Here is a 20,099-nt window from a genome sequence, read left to right on the forward strand (position 1 = left end):
GATCACTCTGAAATTGTCTGGCCAGGATCCCTAGCCCAAGCCTTGGAACTACTGCTTAACTGTATGGCATTTCTTTCTCCTCCTGAAGTTCCCAACCATATAAATTGCTGCACTGGTTAGGAAATTTCCAACAAAGCTTTCCCTCCAAATCAGCATGTGTCAAACTAAATAAACACAACTTTTCACAAGAAATTCTGTACCAGTTTTTACAAAAAGACTGCTGATCAAAACAGAAGACAATCTTCCTAGGTCAAAATCAGGCAGGACCAAAAACAGCTGCATGACTAATTTTTATTAAAAGTCACAAATTTATCCAAATGCAAAATGGCACAGTTATGAAATAAGGGAATTCTCCTGTGTGAAACTTCTCCCTTCTCAGCTACATTCACTACATACAATCTAACACCTGTAGCAAATAACATTGAAGTTCTTCAGACAGTAGCCTGCTGATCCCCAGAGGAACATCCCCTATTCTGTGCCTCCAAGGTAAGGATCCCATGAAGAAGGTAACATGCATGAAAACTATAGCTGTGTTTGCATACACCTTTTTAAAACTCCATTAGGACATTCCAGTTTTTATCATAAAAATTCCTAGAGCAAGACAGAAAATCTCCAGAAACGTCAGCATATGGTATAGACCAGTATCTACAGGATTGGAAACTATTCAGGTATTGAACATGCTCAAAGGCTCTGGTATGTTCTGGTCAACTGCAGGACCCACAACATTTTCATTCTGGCTGGAACTTTGAATATTTCGTTGCTGTGTTCTAAGAAATTTCTACTAAAGAGGTAGCAGCTTTAAGGCTTGGATAATTTTTCCATGGCCATAGTAAATAATACGTTCTTAGCAAAAGGCACAGAACCTACCAAATTTCACATTTGCAACACTGCTTCAAAAAAACAGTGGCATCAAATAACTTAGTACAATTTATTTCTTTAAATTAATATTTATAGTGCCTTTTACCTCTAGTAATCTTCCCTGGAAAGAGTGGAATATTTTTGTAAGTTTTTTAAAAAAAATTAACCCAAGGAAAGTAACTTGTATGGAAGAAGTCACCACAATTGCCAAATTCGGTCAAAGTTAAAAAGGAACAATAAAGAAAATGCTGAGAAATTTTTCTACGTGACGCTTCTAAACCTATTTCTCAAGAATACTGCTGTTTTCCTACATTTCACTGTCAGTTTGTTATTGTTTCAGCCACATACTAGTAACTTGCCCACTTTCCCAAAGCAGTTCCCCAAAAACTCTACCTGAGTGTTTGAACCCAGCTTTTCAGATTTATGCATGGAGCAATGTCTTCATACTTCAAAAGGGACTGAACATCAAATCGTACGATGCCTTCTGAAGCATGCTAAAAAAAAGTATAACAATTATGTTTCCGCGCATTTAAAACATAAGATACGGATAATCTGATGTGTCCCTCAAAGATACAATGCAAGTTCTATTTTTCTATATTAAAAGAACTAACACTGATTGAGTCTGGAAGTGTCATGAGCTGTTATCTCTACAGCAGTAGATACACTACAACTTATAAAACTTTAGCAGTATGAGTCAATCATTGGACTGCACAAGTTTAACTAAAGCCTTATTTGCAAATAGTTTTATTTGCAGATAGTCTTATTTATATTTGTTTTTTTCCCCAAGACTATCCACTGTTCTGGAAGATAATTTAAGTACTCACCCTGCTGGTGGAGCTCAGCCTGCTTCAGTAGAGGCTGCAACGTACAGCACCACAACTACCTCTTCCTTCTCCTACTCTACCAGTTCGAGATTAGTTACCTCAGCAAAACGTAACCTCTGCTTTTTTCCCCCACTTTATTCTGCTCTTTAAGTTCAAATAAATCCAACTTCACACATGAGACAGTTCTGATTTGCTGTGGCCCTTAGCTGAAAAAAGGGAGGAGCCAAGAGAAATTAGCACAGCTTCCTACTAGTCAGTGCTGCTTCCTGCAGACAGTGCCATCTCAGCTCTAGAGGAGTGCCCTCTCCTAAGTGAGGTGAAGTCAAGCCAAGCCAGGTTGCACAGCACAGCAAAGAACACAGAAGCAAGGCAGACTACTGTGAATTTTACCCTAATGTTTTTAGTAACATTTGCATCCTTTGGTATCACAGACTCTTAGGAGTCGCAATATTGCCATCTATCCTGTGCCTTCAACTGTCCTAAACAATGAATCTCCAACTGGCATATCACAATAAAACACTGAACACAGAAGAGGAAACAAATGTTAATGACATTTTATTCTGAAAATTCTGAAAACAGAGTATTGTGTTTTAGCAATGGTAATTTAGATACTCGAATTCAAGAATTGTGCTCCCAGCAAAGTTTTTCCACACAAATAATTCCTAATGAAAGTAATAGTTACAGCTTGAGCACTTGAACATACATTTTCTATTCCTGGTGTTCTTCTTTTTTCTAACTTTTGCCCACTGATTCATAATGAAAATGGACAAAAGAATTCATACTAATCATAACCGGTATCTTTCTGTGGTACTAAGCTCTTAATTACCTATATTTAATGGAAAACATGAACATTTTGCATATAAACATACTTTTAGTCTTCCTAAATACAAGCAAGAATAAATAAAAGCTATTTTTATTCTGGGATATGTCATAAGACTATTAGAACAACTCAAAGTAAGAACTCGGAAAAATTTACCATGTTCAGCTGAGGAGTAGCACAAAGTACGCCATGGAAAGAAATTGTGTAATTGATGCTAACTTCGCTAAGGCTTGCCCACCACCGAGCAACACAAAATTCAATGGTTTTTCCAGCCTGGATAACAAAAGACAGAATTTAGGCACAAGCTCCCATCTTTCCCTTCTATTCACCCCACTTTCTCTCCCCCAAATCAAAAAAGTTTGAATACAGCTCAAAAAAAAGGATCTAGTTATGCCTAGTGTATTTCAGTAATCTAGATTTATACAGAATCAAATATGACATCATGCTTGTCCAGAAGACACAGGACAGCTCCAACTAAACAGGATGTCTGATTACTTCTACAAAATAAAGAATACCAGGAGTACACACTACTGGGAAAGGTGTGGTTTTCAAGTACTATAGTGTCTTCTCCTACCCTTCAAGCTAATGCAGACAGGTTCATTCATAGATAATTTCAAATGTGTGCCTTAGAAAATGAATATTGGAGAAGGAGAAACCACACACTGCTTCAATGAGAACAAACAAAGCTTTGGAGGATTTTTTTTTTTTTTTTAATCTGAAATGATAAAATCCACAATTGTGTGGGACAGACTTAGCTTTGGGCCATCTACCTCCATTTTTCAAAGAGGGTAAGGGACTGAATAGCATAGAAATCACAACCCCTCCCAGGCTGAATTAAGCGGGGGTGGGGGGTGGGGGGTGGGGAGAACACTTGAACACTGGATTCAGTCATCCACACACCTGAACTGTTAGCTCACCCCCTGGTTCTGTTTTAGACTGCTCAAAATAGATGTATCCAAGGCAAGTCTACTGTATCTGAGCAGTATGAACGTGAGCCAGTTCTGATCTGGCTTCAACATCAAGGAGATGTCCCAGATTACCACATTAAGCACTAAAGGAAAAATGTGCTAAAAATACATCTATCTAACAAGTCTTGGACTCTACTTGAAAGGGAAACAAACTAGTTTCCCTAAACAAGCACTAACAAATTGAAGAGTCTAAATCTTCAGAAATATTATAATGGTAACACAGAATAATTAAGAAACACTAGGATTGCTATTTCAAAATAGACAAACAGACTACTATAGAAAACTTGTGGTTTCTTTGGTTTGGGAACTTTTATTTGAAAAAAATTCAAAGTGAGTTAAGTTTTATTGTGCTAATATATTACTTTCTCTGTCTTTTTCTCTCACCCCTCGATCCCCTACCCCAAAGTAACTTACTAAGACAGGAAATGCTTCAGTCACTGATCCTTTTTCTGGTAACGATGAAAATTTATAGAACTCATGACTTCTATATGCTTTTTGTTTCACTAGCTGAACAGCATGAAGAACAAACTTGGCAGTCACATCAGATGAACATGAACATACCGTCACTTCTAGATTAAAGAAAAAAAATTAAGTTTAGTTTCAACAGTCAAGTTTTGGAAGAAAGGAAAGCAGATTCACCAGAAAAAGACTCTAGTTTCAGAAGTTCTTTGCAATTTAAGAAGTCACACTGTATGCAAGTGGCTCCACATGTGAATAATACTTATGTATCAGGTACTTATAAAGACCCTTTCAGATTAAGAAAAATCAGCTAAATTCAAAGATCACCAAAAACTGACTCTTTACTGAATGGTGAAAATTAATCAGATAGTACAGATTACCCATGTAATCTGTTTTACAGCACAGACTGTTGCTGAATTCCAAATTGAGAGTCTTATCACTATCTTCAGACCAAATGAAAGACTATTAAATAAAAATCCTTTAAACAATCTCTCATACAAATAAAACCTTTTTCTCATTGCAGAATTATGAGCTACTTGCCATAATGCAAATCATATTTTCTTTGGTTAATACATCTTTCATCTCAAAACAAGGCAGACCTCTGGCAGGAATACTGTTCCATATGTATGGGGAATCCCTCCAGCGATGTGCAACCACTTCAGATTATATTTGATGGTTTCTAGAAGACTGGATGAGGATCCCACTATACCAGAAACTGTGAGACAATTCAAAGTCACTCCTCTAACAGCTAAAACTCAAATAATTATTTCATGCCTTTTTAAGTCAAATCCTCAAGCTCTTACTCAAGCTGAAATTCTTCAACACAGATCTCAAGACAACTTTGCCAAGTGTGATCGTTATCCTTACCAGCCCACGTAGCTCCCTGTGGAACATCAATGAAGTGCCTTCGGATTTGTCCAGGTTTAAAATGAACATCCTTATATACTAGGTCATAGCTTGACGATTCATCTACTCTGTAAATTAAAAAAGAAAACGCAAACAGTAATCAATCAAGCTGTCAAACTGATTTTTTTTAAAGATATTTTTAAATACATGTTACTCGCTTTAGAATCCCTAGGTCACATCTAATACAGAAAAAACCCAACTGTCCTGTTTCTCTGAATCACTATACTCCTTGCTTTTCTCACTGGCTTACTCGAAGAGAACTGTTCTGTATGGGGCATATCCATGTCAGCATGCAGACCCTGGGCCACTGCTGCATAGGTAAACTGGGTAAAGAAAAATAACTAAGTTTGAAATAAAAAAAAAAAAAAAAGCAAGTAAAGTTTTACTGACCTTGTTGGTATAACAACAGTTATTGGAACTCTGAACAGAGGGCCTGCATTAGGCATTGCTATATCATATCCACACACCTGATAAAATAAAATAAGACACTTAAAATCCTTGTTCCAAACCAAATTTAAAAGATATCATTAAATTCAAACTAGTTGTAGATTATTTTGAATCTTTGTAGTTATAATTCATAAAAGATATCTTCACTTCAACCACTACCACCTTAGAAATAGTAAAGCAACAAGGCCAACTAAGATTTAAGAGCTTTTCATGTTTTGTTCATCTCACTGTTTTTCTAGGAGTGTTCAAGCTTTCACTTGACATCTGATAGTTCCTATATCAAAAGCTAGACCTAATTCCAAACTCATAATTTGCCCCAAACACACATTATTTTAATTTAGCTTTTTTTGTTGCATTAAAAATCTTCTAATCCTTGAGTTTCAGGCTTATATTTGATAAAGTACCATCCAATTTACCAAGCCTTTTACATCCAAGCCTCTTTTCTGTCATGACTTTGCTAAAATGTTCTTATTGGTACTACAGAAGACTAACAACTCTAAGCATCTTAAGCAGGTCTCTTCCAAAAGCAAGCTGCTATCCTTATTATGATCAACTGCGATGCAAGCGTTTTAACATTAGTAAGAAGTTCGGGATGAGGATGTGGAAGGTCGAAGACTGTGTGTTGCTGAGGAGTTTCTTTCGGAGAACTGAAGGAAGATGGCTGGGAAAAAGAGGGAGAGGTTTAATGACTTTTATATTAAATTTGTCCAAATGTGTATGTAGCCACCCAAAGGCAGCAGAATCCTTCAGTGGCACAGAGCCATTGCTGCAGTAGGGGGAGTGAGGGGAAAACAAGAAAGCAGGTTTCACCACTACACCACTGTACCCAGCAATTCCTCAAACTAAAGCAAAATCCTAGCACCATGTAAGACTGTGGCAACACCATAAAAACTAGCCCAGGCCTTAAGTCACCACAGAGAGTGAAATATTAAAACCTCTTAAAAACCCAGTCTCTATCCTCAGTAACAATATTGTACAGAGCCAGACAGCCAGAGGTAAAACTTACTTCATTTAAAAAATAAAAACGTTAAAATATAAACACAGCTACTTATCAAAGTCTCAGTGGTATCTGCTATAGTAAATACCTCGTAATTGTTGCTGAACCCTGGATTCAGCCAACAGAGCGGAAGGGAGCATGGCAATATTTCCTAGCCTGTACAGCATAGCTTTTATTTCTTGAAAAATTACTTCTCAAAGTAGCTGATAGAGACCACATGAAAGGCAGAAGGCACACAGTCTTGCTTAGAATATGAGTACTTCAGTACCTCTGTATAATGCAGTCCTTCTCTCAGGCCACGTGGATCCACGCGAATGTTTATATGTCGACACTGGTTCATAAGCTCTAAATGACTAGGGCACTGAACCCATGGTGCATTTGAAGTTAAAGCTAAATGCAGCTGGAGAGATATTCTTTCAGTGTTTTCTGTCAAAAAAATAAAAATAATTCAATAATCCAAGTAAGTGTTTCAATTCTACCATAACACAGTGTTTGCCATTAAAATGTACACATCTCAAAAAAAATGTAATAGAAACGAATTAGTCCCAAAGTGGTAAGTTCTCCACTAAGTATTGAGTTTCCTCTATTATCTCTTTTAACCAGAGAAAATAGAAACAATAGCACAATATAATAAAATAAAGGTTACATCCCACTTTGAAATCATCCCTCATAAAACAATCAAACCTGACAAAGTTGAAGATTAGCTGGCAACCAATGCCTCAGTTGCCCATGCCATAATCTGGAAGCAAATACACACATTCCTGTATAGAGCCAGAGGCTTGCCTAACAGAGAAATAAAATAAGAACCAACTGCGCTGATTCTGAACCTTACAGTGATTACCAAATTACATTTTAGCAACCTTAGTGAGGGTTAAGCTCTCAAAATTAAAAGGACTACTATGATAATTTAGTCTCACTTCCTTCACAGAAGTCCCACAAAACATATCTGGTTTAGCTTCTATGTTAAAAAAAAAAAAAAAAAAAAAAAAAAAAAAAAAGGCTGTGGGTTAAGGCATGTCTTTTAGAAAAGCACCCAACCCTACTTGCAATTTTTTAAGTGATTAAAAGTCAGCTATCGGTCTTCTGCTGCTCTAAAGGTAAGTGCCACTTCAAAGAAAACAAAAATCCATGATTTCTGCTCTGAATTAGCCTTAGCCTAATTTTCAGACATTTAATTTCACTACATCTTTCAGGTAGAGAAGAGAGTTCTCTACTATCAGATACACTTCCCTCACAGGTATATCAGAAGCAATCGGCTCAAAGAGAACTTCAAGAGACAGACTGAGCAGATCAGCCTCCCTTAATCTTGTACTTAAACTCCCTCAAACTCAATCTTTTTGAAGATACCTGGCACAGCACAGCCACAACAACTGAACTGGCACTAGAGACACAGCATCAGGGTGTAAGCTAATCATCCATTACAAATCTCTATGTTTTCAGACTGTTTGCTTCCTGTCGAAGAGTCAGTCCTACAAATGGAGGATTACTTTATTTTTCAGTGTCATGCTGTCAAGTTAAAAAACAAGCTGATTGCAAGGTAACCTTATCAAACAGTAAGATTACTCTGAATCGGTAACCTGTCCTCATTAATACCATCTCTTTCCCTAAACACACTTACCCTCTGTCACATGCCAACTTTCTTGTGGATCACTGGTTTCAAGACAGAAATTGATCTCAGTAACAAGGTCTCACATGGATCATTTCTGAATGCACCTTAAACTATTCAGCTGCTCAGCAAGTCCAAATTTGTATTTAACAAAGCAAAGCAGGGCAAAATGCTTTATGGAAAAAGGTTCTGTCAAACTTATTTTGATTGGTATCAGTTACTTACCCATGTTAAAGTCATCAAAACCTTTATCAGTCCCTTTATTGCCTGCCTTATATGCATTTATATTTATCCATTAGCACCAAATGTAAGTCCATTTGGTTAAACTTTAAGATTTTTCTCACATTGTGAAAATGTAAAGCCTAAAGCTAGAATTCTAGCCTTTGCATACCCAGAAATTAATTTCTCAGTTAATTTCTTCCATGTTCAGAACATGATTCACACCTTGTCAAGGGCTATCTACAAAAACACTGAAATTCTACAATTCCATGAAACGTGAAGGATACTTGATTATTTTTTTTCATATTTTCTCTGCCCCCCTCCAATCTCATTTTAACTTCTACAGAACAAAAAGATTCCTTTGTTCAATGAAAGGAAACATAAAGCAAAAAAGTCACCAAGAATGCAGAAGTGCTGAAATTAAATATATGAGGTTAGAATGGAAGAGTCATTTAGCCACATGCCTTCATTTACCAAGGAAGTTACAGTTGCACTCTTTCTTTTTACGGTGAAAGGTTCCTATCACTCTGCAGCATTATAGCTTTTGTGATTAAAGATTACATTAAGATTACATCTTTTTTTTTCCCCACTCATACAAATCAAGTTCTTTCCTACCTGTATTCTCAGGAAAGACAGGTTCTATGCCAACCCCGTGATCAGAAGGTGCTGTTATGTGGGCAGGATCTCTGAGGTAGATTCCACGGTTGCTTCCAACAGTAACAGTAAAGCCTACGTTACTTGTAAATGATGAATTCTGAATGAGGTAGTCATAGGCTTTATCAACCTATTAGAAAGAACATATTCCAGATTAGCCAATTTCAGGTTAATAGTCATTTATATATATTATCTTCTATATGAAATATTCAGGAAGCACAGCAACAAGCTGTGAAGTAATTCACATGCTACTTGAGTCATAGTGACTGCACTTCACTTCCCATGATACTAAGTAAAAAAGATGGGCCAACACTTTTGGTTTGCAGCAGCTGCACAAAGCACCAAAATAGTGAAGACCATTTAAAAACACTTGAACAACAACTCTCCTTTGCTATACATTCGTTACAGGATGCATGACAGAAGTTTTCAGAGACAATTTCATAGACTAAGGCCCAGATCTACAATACTAATTTGGGTGCCTTTCTAATATCTGGAGCAAAACTTACTGAGCATCTGAGCCTTTTATTTGACACAAGAAGTTAACCGCTTCAAAACAGACAAGCACAATGGGATACCCAGGCTAAGAAATAGGAAGCATTGAAAAGAAGAGCGCTTCTGAAATCTCAATTTTTGTCTAAGAGATTCACGTCATGAAATCCCATCTTGGGTTTAAGTAAAAGAGCAATCATTGTAAAATCAAATGACAAGCTCACTTTTTTGTTAAAAAAAATCCCACTATCTTGCTTTCTAGTCTACTGTCTCCAAAAATCCTACATTCTCTTCTACTTCGTAACAAGATACCCTCACCAGTGAAGATTAGGCCACTCAGAGATAACTGGACATCCAACAGCCTCGATCCCCCAGGTCACGGTAAGTGTTTTAATCAGACTAATAATTCGTAAGATAGGACTGGTGTATTTCATTTTTCTGTGGCAATGTTTTCTTTTAAAATGGCCACCTTCGTTGCCCTCTGTATCAAACTCAATGTTATAGATGTGCTTAGACAGCATCACCTAATAATTCAAGCATCTCAAGAACGTGAGTTCAGGGCTGAGCATTTAATATCTAGCATCTTCTCCATATCTCCATCTGGCCAGGATGGAGTGACTGAAGGCAAAAACAACAGCAGCTCTTTGAGAACCTAAGCAAATTCACTGGCCAAAACTTAAGCACAGGGAGACTGTCATCCAACATGTTTTCATCACACAAAGGATCAAAACGCAGATTTCCAAGCTACTTAAAAGTCCAAAAGATACAATGAAAGCTCAGACTTATCACTGCAGGCCCAGAGCAAAGCCGTCACAGAAGTGCAGCTGTACTACTCTGTGAACCAGAGTGGGTGTCTCTGTAATTTCACTCCCCAAAATTTACAGTTCCAGCAGTTGTTCACACAGAACAAGATAATCTCTTTCTGACAATAATTTTTTTTTTTTTTAATTTTTTTAGACATTAAGACTTGGACCGAATTGTTAAGACAGAATTTAGGCATCCAAATCCGAATGTGCAGATGACAACAACCCACATCCTACTTTATATGCCCACATGCTTTTTCGGCCAGTCTAAGAATGTGGCTTGTTAACACATTTATTCTACTGTAATTGCATGCTGAAGCTGAAAAAACAGTCTCATTCCTCCTCCCCTCCCACTACATTCCCTTCTTTTCCCTGAGTCAGACCTAGAGATCAAGTGGCATGAGAGCAAGCTGAGTAAACTCATTCAGAAAACTGTTCTCTCTTTCTGGTGGGTTAGTTTTCCATTGTTAGCAAGTACCTGAATAATACCATGTCCTTGTGCAAATACTTCTATATTTTCAGCTTTCACTGCAGTATTCTCTAGTGCTCTTCTGACAGAATGAACAGTGTAATGAATATCATTAGCTTTGAGTCCTGAAATTAAAAATAAAGCTATAATTGGAGACAACAGAAAATCTGAAAAATTTACTACATTATCAACAATTAATTATTGTTAGACACATGATAGCAATCTTTTTTAAAATTAGACAAAAAAGACCTAATCTCTTTTACTCTATGCATCTATATTTAATATTGTAGCATATTATTACCTGACAGTACTAATGCAATGCCTCCACAGGCATTGGGTGAAGACATGGATGTGCCATTCATGAGTTGGGTTCCTCGCAGAGTCCAGTTTGGAACAGAAGCAATAGCACCTCCTGGTGCACTAATACTTACTCCAAGCGCTCCATCAGTGCTAGAGTTAAGACAGAATTATTGAAAAAACAAGCATTTTCTCCTGCACACTTTATACTGAAGGTACTACTGTATCTGTACATTTAAAAAGATAACTTTAGCTTTCATGACATTCTCAAGTATATTACTTTATTAACTCCATTAATCCTAAGAAAGCATGCCATTAAATGGTAACTTCGAATGTCATATTAATCATCAGCTATGCCTGTTTTCTGAACTTTTAGAGGTATAATACTCCACACATTGGATATTTTTAGACAGTCAGTTTTTACATATCCATCAGGCTTCAGTTTAGTCAGCAGAGTATCTTCTGAGATCTGAACTAGAAAATGCACACAAACAAACCTATTAGGCACTTAAATGCATAACTGAATACTCTGAGTCTACTTAGCCTTTATTATTTTTAAATAAGATTAATAACAAGAAGGGGAAGAATAGAAGAGATTCAAAATTCAAACCTCTGTGAGTGTAGCCACTTCAGAACTACGACAAATTCTGAATTACAACACAGAATTTGAAACAAGTAGGGCAAAGGGAAAAGGCAGAAGGAGGAATGTCAACAGGTGGATCACAATCTGCTGAGTCTAAACCACCTCTTTTAAATATGCTTGAGCAAGAAAGGAGGAGTGGATGTCTATGACACAATTAAGGATGCATTTAGTTTTTTATTAGTATGAGCCAGACTTGCCCAATCTTCCTTGTTCTGGACAGAAGAAAAGCACACCACTTCAACAATCACACCACTACACCTCGGCTAGTAAGTTCTGCTGAGAAAGAGTATATTCGTTTGACTTAGTTCCTACACTAACAGCTTCATATGCCTAAGCTCTGTCTCAAATCAAAGTACAGTCAGCATGATTTTGCAACACAGTGTTTAGACATATCTTATGACAGTCTAGTATAAAAAACAGGTCTTGAATCATTACACTGCTGGCTAAGCAGCGCACAGCAGATCTACCCAAAATCCTCCAGTGACTACTTAGACAGATTGATCCCCTACCCTAAGCCTACTCTAGCAAAACTTTAGGAACTCTACAGTCACCTGTGTACCATACTCTACACAAGGAGAATCCTCCTTTGGCTAGATTTGGGCCTTTCAGTTCACATATGGTCACTCGGTCTATTTCACAGTGTAGAGTGCCAAAGGAGGTCTTTCACAGATCTAGATATAAAAAGTAGCCTAACTCAATTAAAAATAAATAAAATCAAAAAAACCCTCCCATTCTCAGGTTGAGGGAGAGAGCACATTTCTCTCTTCCTTATGTGAAACATGACAGTTCCACACAGTACGGTTCTTGAAACAATATACTTGCCTGTAAATATACAGACACTAACTATGATGGACTATTTCAAAGAGAAATGCTATTAGGGAGGCAGATGCTATGCAACCAGTAGATAAATCGAGGACCAGCCCCAAACGATGGTTCTCATTTTTTCCTTCCTCAATAATATTGTGGGCTAAACTACTAAAAAAAGCATACAATAACCTCATGACTTACAAGAACAATTTCAAAATCTAAACACAGGTAAGAACTCAGGAAGAAATGCTGTTCTTTTTCTCTCGACTATGACACTACTGTCAAATTCTTCTGAGACATGACATGAAATAAAAATCCAAGTTTTCATTGTCCATAAATTTGCTTTTCCAGATCTTTGATAACATGACACAGAAAAGCCATTTTTCACTCTACTCACCTCCACTAGCTCAAGCAAAACTCTTAAATAGGTTGTGCCATTATAGCAATGTCACTGAAGCCATGAGTCTTGAAATCATCACAATAACAGTATTCCTTCTGATGATCAACACTAACAGAACAGTTAACTTTACCACACTAACTTTATGAAACAAATGCTACTGAAAAAAGCCTCTGAAGTTTCAGAAAAAAAAATCTCAAAGAAGAATGTTAGTTTCAACAACTCCTATTGTCTCTGCTGAGAAAAGCATTATAGACTAGGTTTTCACTCAGACACATTTCTCTTAAAGGCACAGGTTGTGACAGGTGTTAGTGGTATTCCCTCTCCCCCAAGAGCTCTAGAGGCCTAAAAACAAAGATATTCCAAGAACAGCAGGCCGCCTAAGCTCTTTCCATGGGAAAGAAACTTTTTTCCCATATTAATGAACAACTTCTAGATTTTGAATTATGTAATCTGACTCCAAAACTAAAGAATTTGTTCTTTTTAAAATAACCTACCTAGGCCCTCTAGATGACCAAGTATATTGATTTGCTGGCAGTTTTTCTCTCAAAGAATATTCAGCAACCATCATATCAGGTGACACATAGGCACCAACACCTATAAAAAAAAAGTTCAGTTATTTTAGATGTGTAATGGATCTGTATCAAAGGCAAAAATAAAATATCTCCTGTGTTTTCAAATAATTGTGGAAAAAATTTCTTGACGTTTATAATGGACAGATACACACTTTTCTATCTCAGTACTTTTTTTTTTTTTTTAAACAAAGCAAGTGTAACGCAGCATGCTATAAAGTATCATAAAATTAAACAGTGTTGTTACTGTAGTATCATACAATAGGACTAACATGAATAAATTTTACATTTCATTTCAGCTGGAGTAGTATACGTTCACTGTCTGTACTTCTCTCAGAACAGATTGGTTTTTGCATGCTTTTTTCTTTTTTTTTGAGAAAGAGTGTTTTGGCTTAGTTTGCAGTATTATAAACTACACCAACCTCACCTCAAAGTAATCAGCATAAATTGGCTCATGTTCACATGGCTCAGAGCTACACCATCTGGAGCAGATGGCCACATTCATTCAGCTCAAACACTATCATGATGAGACAGTCATTGTCTTCCTGATTACTCCGAAGTGCCCAAAGCATGTAAACGACTAGGTCAAAACCTGCTAAAGCTGTGGTTTTAGAGCATGATGCTAAGGATGTGTGTTGTCTGTTCTACAGTGTATAGTCTCATGTCTTTATGCTACAAGCACTACCAGGAAACTACCGTGCCAAGCTGAGTGAACCAAACTCAGGCAAGGTTCGTGTCCACACTGCCTGAACTAACATAACCTTTCAACTGTATTTTCATTTTCCCTCGAAGAAAACTACCTGGTTCACTCCAGATGGAAGACAGGAGGAAGCTATTTTACACGCAGAGTGGATGATAACGAAACTCAGTCTCTGGAGTAATACAATGAATCAGCTGAGTTAACAGAGTGGATGCACTGTCAGAATGAGGCCAATGCAGACCTTAAAAGCGCCTGTTAGTTCCAGTTCCATTCCCCCAATCTCACTCACGGATAAAGTAATTGCAAATTAACTTTTAGAAAGTAACCAGTGTTAATTCTATTAGTTACCCTGAAATAGCGTGTCTCAAACCTTCAAGTCTACATGCTGGAGTGCTAGCATGAGGATTCCGAGATTTACTGTAGTAAACAAAATACAGTAGCATCAGAGGATTTATATACAAAAAATTAAGGATAGGAAAGTTAACCCTGAGTGCTAAATATTTTTTAAACTCTTATATGTCAGTCTCTCACTTAAGTAACAAAAACACACACTGGCATATCAGAAGAACCAATCCTTATGCCAGTAATACATTCACTCAGACATGGCACCACAGCTTAAAGAATTCTTCCCTTAGAATGACCTCTCCAGGTAGTGTAACGGGAATATCTTATATTCAGATTATAAAGCTAGGTTTCCCTACGAATAGAAAGAAAACATACCAGGATACCTGATTAAACACCATTTAGGTCATCTAAAATGGTATTTCTGACAGTTTAAGGTGCACTTCACGACTTTACACAAGATATATAATGAAGTTTAATTCTAATTTACAAGTTGCATTTATCAATAGGTAATCATCTGAGTGAAGTGATGTACTTAGACAGGTACAGTTAAAAAGAATCATCTTGGAATCTTTGAGTAAGCCAGACCACAAAGATTTATTTTGCAAATTTTATACAATGTCACATCAAATTAAGACCACCTGCATCTACTACCTCCATTTTCTGCATAGGTAAGTTCTTGAATTGCAAGATAACAATCTAACCTTCTACATCTAAACATATAGTAAGTGCCTTCCTCAGAATTAATCTTGTTGCCTAGTAAGTCTTTGAAAATATGTTAGATTAACAATTGATCTGTGATCTCAAGCATGTAACACAGGGACACAACTTGTAAAGATAGCAGTTGAATACTGTCAATGTGAGTAATTTTTTCAAAACAAATTATTTACCTATTACACTAGATGTAGTACCACCAGGACATCCTACTGTAGAAAGGCAAGGGCCATTATTGCCTGCACTTGAAACATAGATTACATTGTGTTTCCACACAGCTTCATTAATTACTTCACAAATTCTCCTAAAGTAAAAGAGAAAAATAATTCATTTAATTGACAATGCTGCTTGTCTCCCACAGACATCGGGGCAAAAATCCCAGTTCCAGTAGAATCTGTGTCTAGTCAGAGAGCACATGGAGCATTATCCAGCGTGCTTCCCATACCTAACAGAGATATTTCCAGTACTTAAGCTGACCACAAAATACAGCTTCAATTTTAAAAAGGGGCAACGATCACGTAGCAAAATTAAGTCTCCCCCCAAAACCCCCACAGACTACGTAGTGTTCTAATTACAAAAATTCTTGTTTAATATTCTAAAAAAATTCCTTGTATGGTAAATTAAGGCCAATTTCATCAGCTTTAACTTACAAAGATGTATTTTAGAATGTAAGTATACTGTGACAGTTTAATGTCTATGAATCACTTTGGCCTGGACAATTCATTCTTACTTACGTTTATGCAAAACCAAAGAACTAATTTTAGTTTTGTAATATTAAAATAGTTTATATTAACCACAGTAACACTCACCCAGAATTTGGCCAATGTGTTGCTTCTCCATAGCTATAGTTGACAAGATCACATTTATATTTTATTGCTTCTATCATCTAATAAAGTTTAAAAAAGTCAAAATACACACTAGTCATAAGTCAAGTCACTTATGAAAGACCACAGAACATCTGCTATAGTCGCACAAAGAACAAGGCACAAGTTTCTCTTAATTTTACTAAACAAACAAAAAAAAAAGATCGAAGTAAATTAAAATCTTTATCTAATGATATTTTCCTAGTAACCAAACAGAACAAAAACCCCAGTCCCAAACACCTTATCAAGTTGCCACATTCCAAGTTGTAATTTAAGACGTTAACCTAAGAGAAAACCACAGTGATCATTAGAACTCTGTCTCAGATGTCTGTCCTCAATAACAGAAAATTCCCCCTTACTAGGCAGTTTGGCCAGATTCCAAATGGTCATGAAAACATTATTGCACATCTTCATACTGCCATAGCAAGATCATTTTATGGACCTAAAGTATAATTTTCTATTTTCAATTTCTCTTTCTGTGTAAAATTTTCCCCATCCACTCACTATGTGGCAAAGGCCTTGAGTCTTTCACTGTTAAAAAGGAATGGTATTTCTCTCCCTCTTAAGGAATACAGTGAAAATAAACTTAGCCATAGGGTTAGACACTGGTCTCTATTCTAGATTTCTCTGAATATTTAAGCATTTATTTATTCTATAGTTATCTAAGTAACTATAAAAAGTATACTGACAGCACAGAATAAGGAATATAAAATAAGCATACAAGTCATTCAGTCCATGTGTTAAGTTCGCAGAAACAGTGCATTTCTATCAGTCTGAAAAATCTTGTTAGTTCTCTATGCAACAGAAGTCTTTTACATTAAAGCATTAATGTTAAGAAATGTTTGAAAATGTACTCCAGCTTTTAAGAGAGTCTGGCATATTCTAGAACTATAAAAACCACAGACTATAAGCAACAAGAGCAGACAGTGATCCAGAATAATGAGCAGTTAAATCAGACTGCTGAGATTAACTATTTAGTGAAATACTCACAGCTCTTATAAGACCAGTGCCAGTTTCCATCGTACTTAGTCTTGTATCACCAATCTTGATTGCTAGAATTTGAGCTCCAGGAGCCACACCATTTCGTTCAGGTTCCTCCGGAAAGTATCCAGCTGCAATACTAGCCACATGTGTTCCATGTGCTCCTGAACAAATGAAAAAGCATATCGCTGTATGCTTATCAAGCTTCATTTATACTAATTTAATACACTGTAGTTCAAATAATTTTCATTTACTGAGCTACCAGTATATAAATGAAGCCCAGACTTCAAATCACTTTGTCTTAGGTACAGCATTTGTTTAAACAAAAAGCCAGTAAGCAACAACAATTTGCAAAATAGAACAGGGAGGGGTAAGGGGGAGAAGCATTATATCAACCTTGTTAACTCCACTATCAGAAGTTATCTAAAAGGTTCAACACCTTCTACTACAAGTTATTAAAATTCTTCCCCCAAATTATCCGGAGAGTGGGGATCAAAAAAAAGAGACCTCTCCCCCTACCAAATACTCAAAAATAAAACTGCATGGAAATACAAAAGGAATCAAAAAAAATGTACCATCAATTTAGGAACCAGAACTGTTTTCACAGTATTACTGAAATATGGCTATTTTCATGAGAAATTAACACCATTCTTTATCAAATACATACCATCTGAACTCTCAACATGCTTCCAAAACAAAAACTGATTATACACAGACATACAAATACGGGATCAGAGTGGCTGGAGCTGTAGCGACACCTTCCATCAAAAGAAAGTTTAGATAAATCAAAATAGCTAACTCCCCTTCGTTCATGGATGTCTTATTTAAGAATCTGTCCATAAATCATTCTTTAACCATAAAAGCTGCAAGGGACAGCAACTAAAATTTAACAATCATCTGATATTTAAAAACAAAGGGAAAAAGATTACTTTGAAAGAAGGTTCGCTCTATTTAGGCTTATGCCAGTGAGATGCAGGAATATCTTCAAGGGTAGCTTCAACAAAAAATATACTATCTATACATGTATATATGCCCAGAGCTCACAATATTTCAGGCAAAAATGCAAGCAAATTTGGTGATAAGATGTCATTATGGGTTCACACTAGGAAATGTGGATATCGATCTTAAACATCATACTGATGAGCACTGTATTAATAAATTGCCTCGGGCCATCCGAAGTACCAGAATCAGGCCCCAATACACTATTTGCATAGCTGCTTCTTATCATACCTATTCAGCAGCAAATTTCCTTAAAATGCATTTCATTTACCTCCACTTGTCACAATGGAAAGAAGGTTCCCATCATCATATATGTTAACAGAATAATTCAGCATTTCAGATGTTCCAAAAGATCCATATTCCTGAGCCTCTTTGTAGGTTCTCAACACTGTACAGCTAGTTAAGTCACCGCTCTCACTTGTATCTACGCAAGCTCTGTTGACAAAAACAAAAAAGGTCATTTTCCAAATAATGTAAACTTTCAATTATTTTTTTTCCCCCCACACAAAAGTACCACAGAAGTCTCAACAGGCCTGATTTTGTGTTTATGTCTTACTTCTGTTAAGTCAAGCAGTATTTTTATGCCTGGTTATCTACAGTTAGATTCAGAAACTACAGAAACTTCTAAATAAACTACTTTTCAAACACTACCAAATTTAAATAAACCTGTCTTTGAAAAGCAAAAAAATCCAGGCAATTTCTTCATGGAAGAAGTTCTTACTAAAGCTAGCTGTGCAGTGCTGTACACAAACATCTGAAGTCTCAACAACTGTTTTGCATGATCTGTATTTTCAGTAAATAAAATTGCCATATCACTTTCTGAACTTTGTGCAAAGGCTTCTGTTTTTCTTCCTACCACTAATGGATAATAAAAGTGATTTTACTCTTTGCCTCAGAAAAAGCCCACAAGCTTAAATTTTACATTATATTCTCTTTCTCTATATGTTCTCTTCACTCCTCTCAGTGAAGTCTCCAAGACATCACTGTACTCCATCTTCCTTCAGGATCTTTCTTTCATGAAGCTCAGGTGATACAGCAGGATTATTTTAAAACAAATAATATTTAAGAGCTCTATAAAGAAGGACAGATATAAAAATGAACACACTTCTTGGAGCAAACTGCTGTTTTATGTGTAAAACAATGTTTTAAGCAAGTTTGGGCATTTACCTCCAGGTCTCACCATCATTCCATACTAGACAATCATATACAGGACCAGGGTCACTATATTTTTTCTCAAAAGAATTCAACAGCTCCACTTGATTCTGCAGTTCCTCCTTTATTAATTTATTTACCTAATAAGGCAATAAAAATACAGTTAGAGTAGTTCTAAAATTACCACTAGGTGGGTATAAATTACTACCACTATGAGTCATATTCCTTGCAGATGCTATACGTTTGTTCCATTACTTCATCAAGAACGTAAGATTATCATAGAATGCATAAACATCTAGAAGTTGAATGGTTTCAAACAGTGCAGTACTTACTCTTGGCCTATTATGCATACCTATTTCTGATTTCTGTAATTGCAAGGCTTAATGCCCTTACTTTTTTCTACTGATTAGTAAATGATATGGAACTACTCGAAGGCATTTCTGGTACTTTGCTTAAATGATACCTATTTTTACAAAAAGAGGATAGGTTTCCTAAACTCCTAAATTGAGCACAGCAATGATAATAGCCTCAAAACAAAGCATGTTAAATTAAAAATAAAATTTACTGAAAATATATCTTACAAAGTATTACATTTAATACCGTCTTCACATTCGGTAGCAAGTTGAATATGTTACCAACATTAAGCAAATCAATTAAGCATCCATATTAAGATGTTTTAATCAATCACCAGATGCAATGATAATTATCTGCCAAAATATTCATAATCGTCTTTCCTTCACTCATCTCATAAAGTATTTTAAGTTTGTAAACAGTTACTTGTCAAGATGCTTATTTAGAAATATACAAACTTGGGAGGGAGAGCTGTGAACAGCATCAAATTCTTCTTGTTTCCTACAGGCCTCTGCTAGAGCCAGTCTGTGAACAGGATCCCAGAGCTTTTCCTTGCGTTCTTTCTGTAACACAAACCCAAGTTCCTCAATAACTTGACAAATATTTGTCAGTATACGAAGGCTACAAAATCATTTCAAAGTTCTGATTTAAGACAGTGACTAAAAAGTATAATACAATTCTATAAACAAACAACAACTGTTACACACATAAGAGCAACACGTATCAGTGATGAACTTTTTGCAGCAATGGACCACTATGGGC

General features: G+C 36.3%; 1 protein-coding gene across 2 annotated transcripts in view; it reads right to left on the reverse strand.

The window, feature by feature from the left end:
* TPP2 (tripeptidyl peptidase 2) overlaps nucleotides 1–20,099 on the reverse strand; it is a 53,398-nt gene that overhangs the window by 26,461 nt on the left and 6,838 nt on the right. For both annotated transcript variants that reach the window (XM_026121645.2, XM_026121644.2), the window contains exons 4-19: nucleotides 19,796–19,900; nucleotides 19,002–19,126; nucleotides 18,106–18,269; nucleotides 16,845–16,999; nucleotides 15,801–15,877; nucleotides 15,168–15,295; nucleotides 13,161–13,260; nucleotides 10,821–10,969; nucleotides 10,529–10,644; nucleotides 8,720–8,888; nucleotides 6,548–6,705; nucleotides 5,226–5,302; nucleotides 4,797–4,903; nucleotides 3,885–4,039; nucleotides 2,659–2,775; nucleotides 1,252–1,352 (exon numbers count right to left, since the gene is read on the reverse strand). In XM_026121645.2, coding sequence (XP_025977430.2) covers nucleotides 1,252–1,352; nucleotides 2,659–2,775; nucleotides 3,885–4,039; nucleotides 4,797–4,903; nucleotides 5,226–5,302; nucleotides 6,548–6,705; nucleotides 8,720–8,888; nucleotides 10,529–10,644; nucleotides 10,821–10,969; nucleotides 13,161–13,260; nucleotides 15,168–15,295; nucleotides 15,801–15,877; nucleotides 16,845–16,999; nucleotides 18,106–18,269; nucleotides 19,002–19,126; nucleotides 19,796–19,900 — 2,003 coding nt within the window. The remainder of the gene's footprint in view (nucleotides 1–1,251; nucleotides 1,353–2,658; nucleotides 2,776–3,884; nucleotides 4,040–4,796; nucleotides 4,904–5,225; nucleotides 5,303–6,547; nucleotides 6,706–8,719; nucleotides 8,889–10,528; nucleotides 10,645–10,820; nucleotides 10,970–13,160; nucleotides 13,261–15,167; nucleotides 15,296–15,800; nucleotides 15,878–16,844; nucleotides 17,000–18,105; nucleotides 18,270–19,001; nucleotides 19,127–19,795; nucleotides 19,901–20,099) is intronic.

The sequence above is a fragment of the Dromaius novaehollandiae genome, chromosome 1 (genome assembly GCF_036370855.1).
Source record: "Dromaius novaehollandiae isolate bDroNov1 chromosome 1, bDroNov1.hap1, whole genome shotgun sequence".
NCBI classification, from domain to species: domain Eukaryota; kingdom Metazoa; phylum Chordata; class Aves; order Casuariiformes; family Dromaiidae; genus Dromaius; species Dromaius novaehollandiae.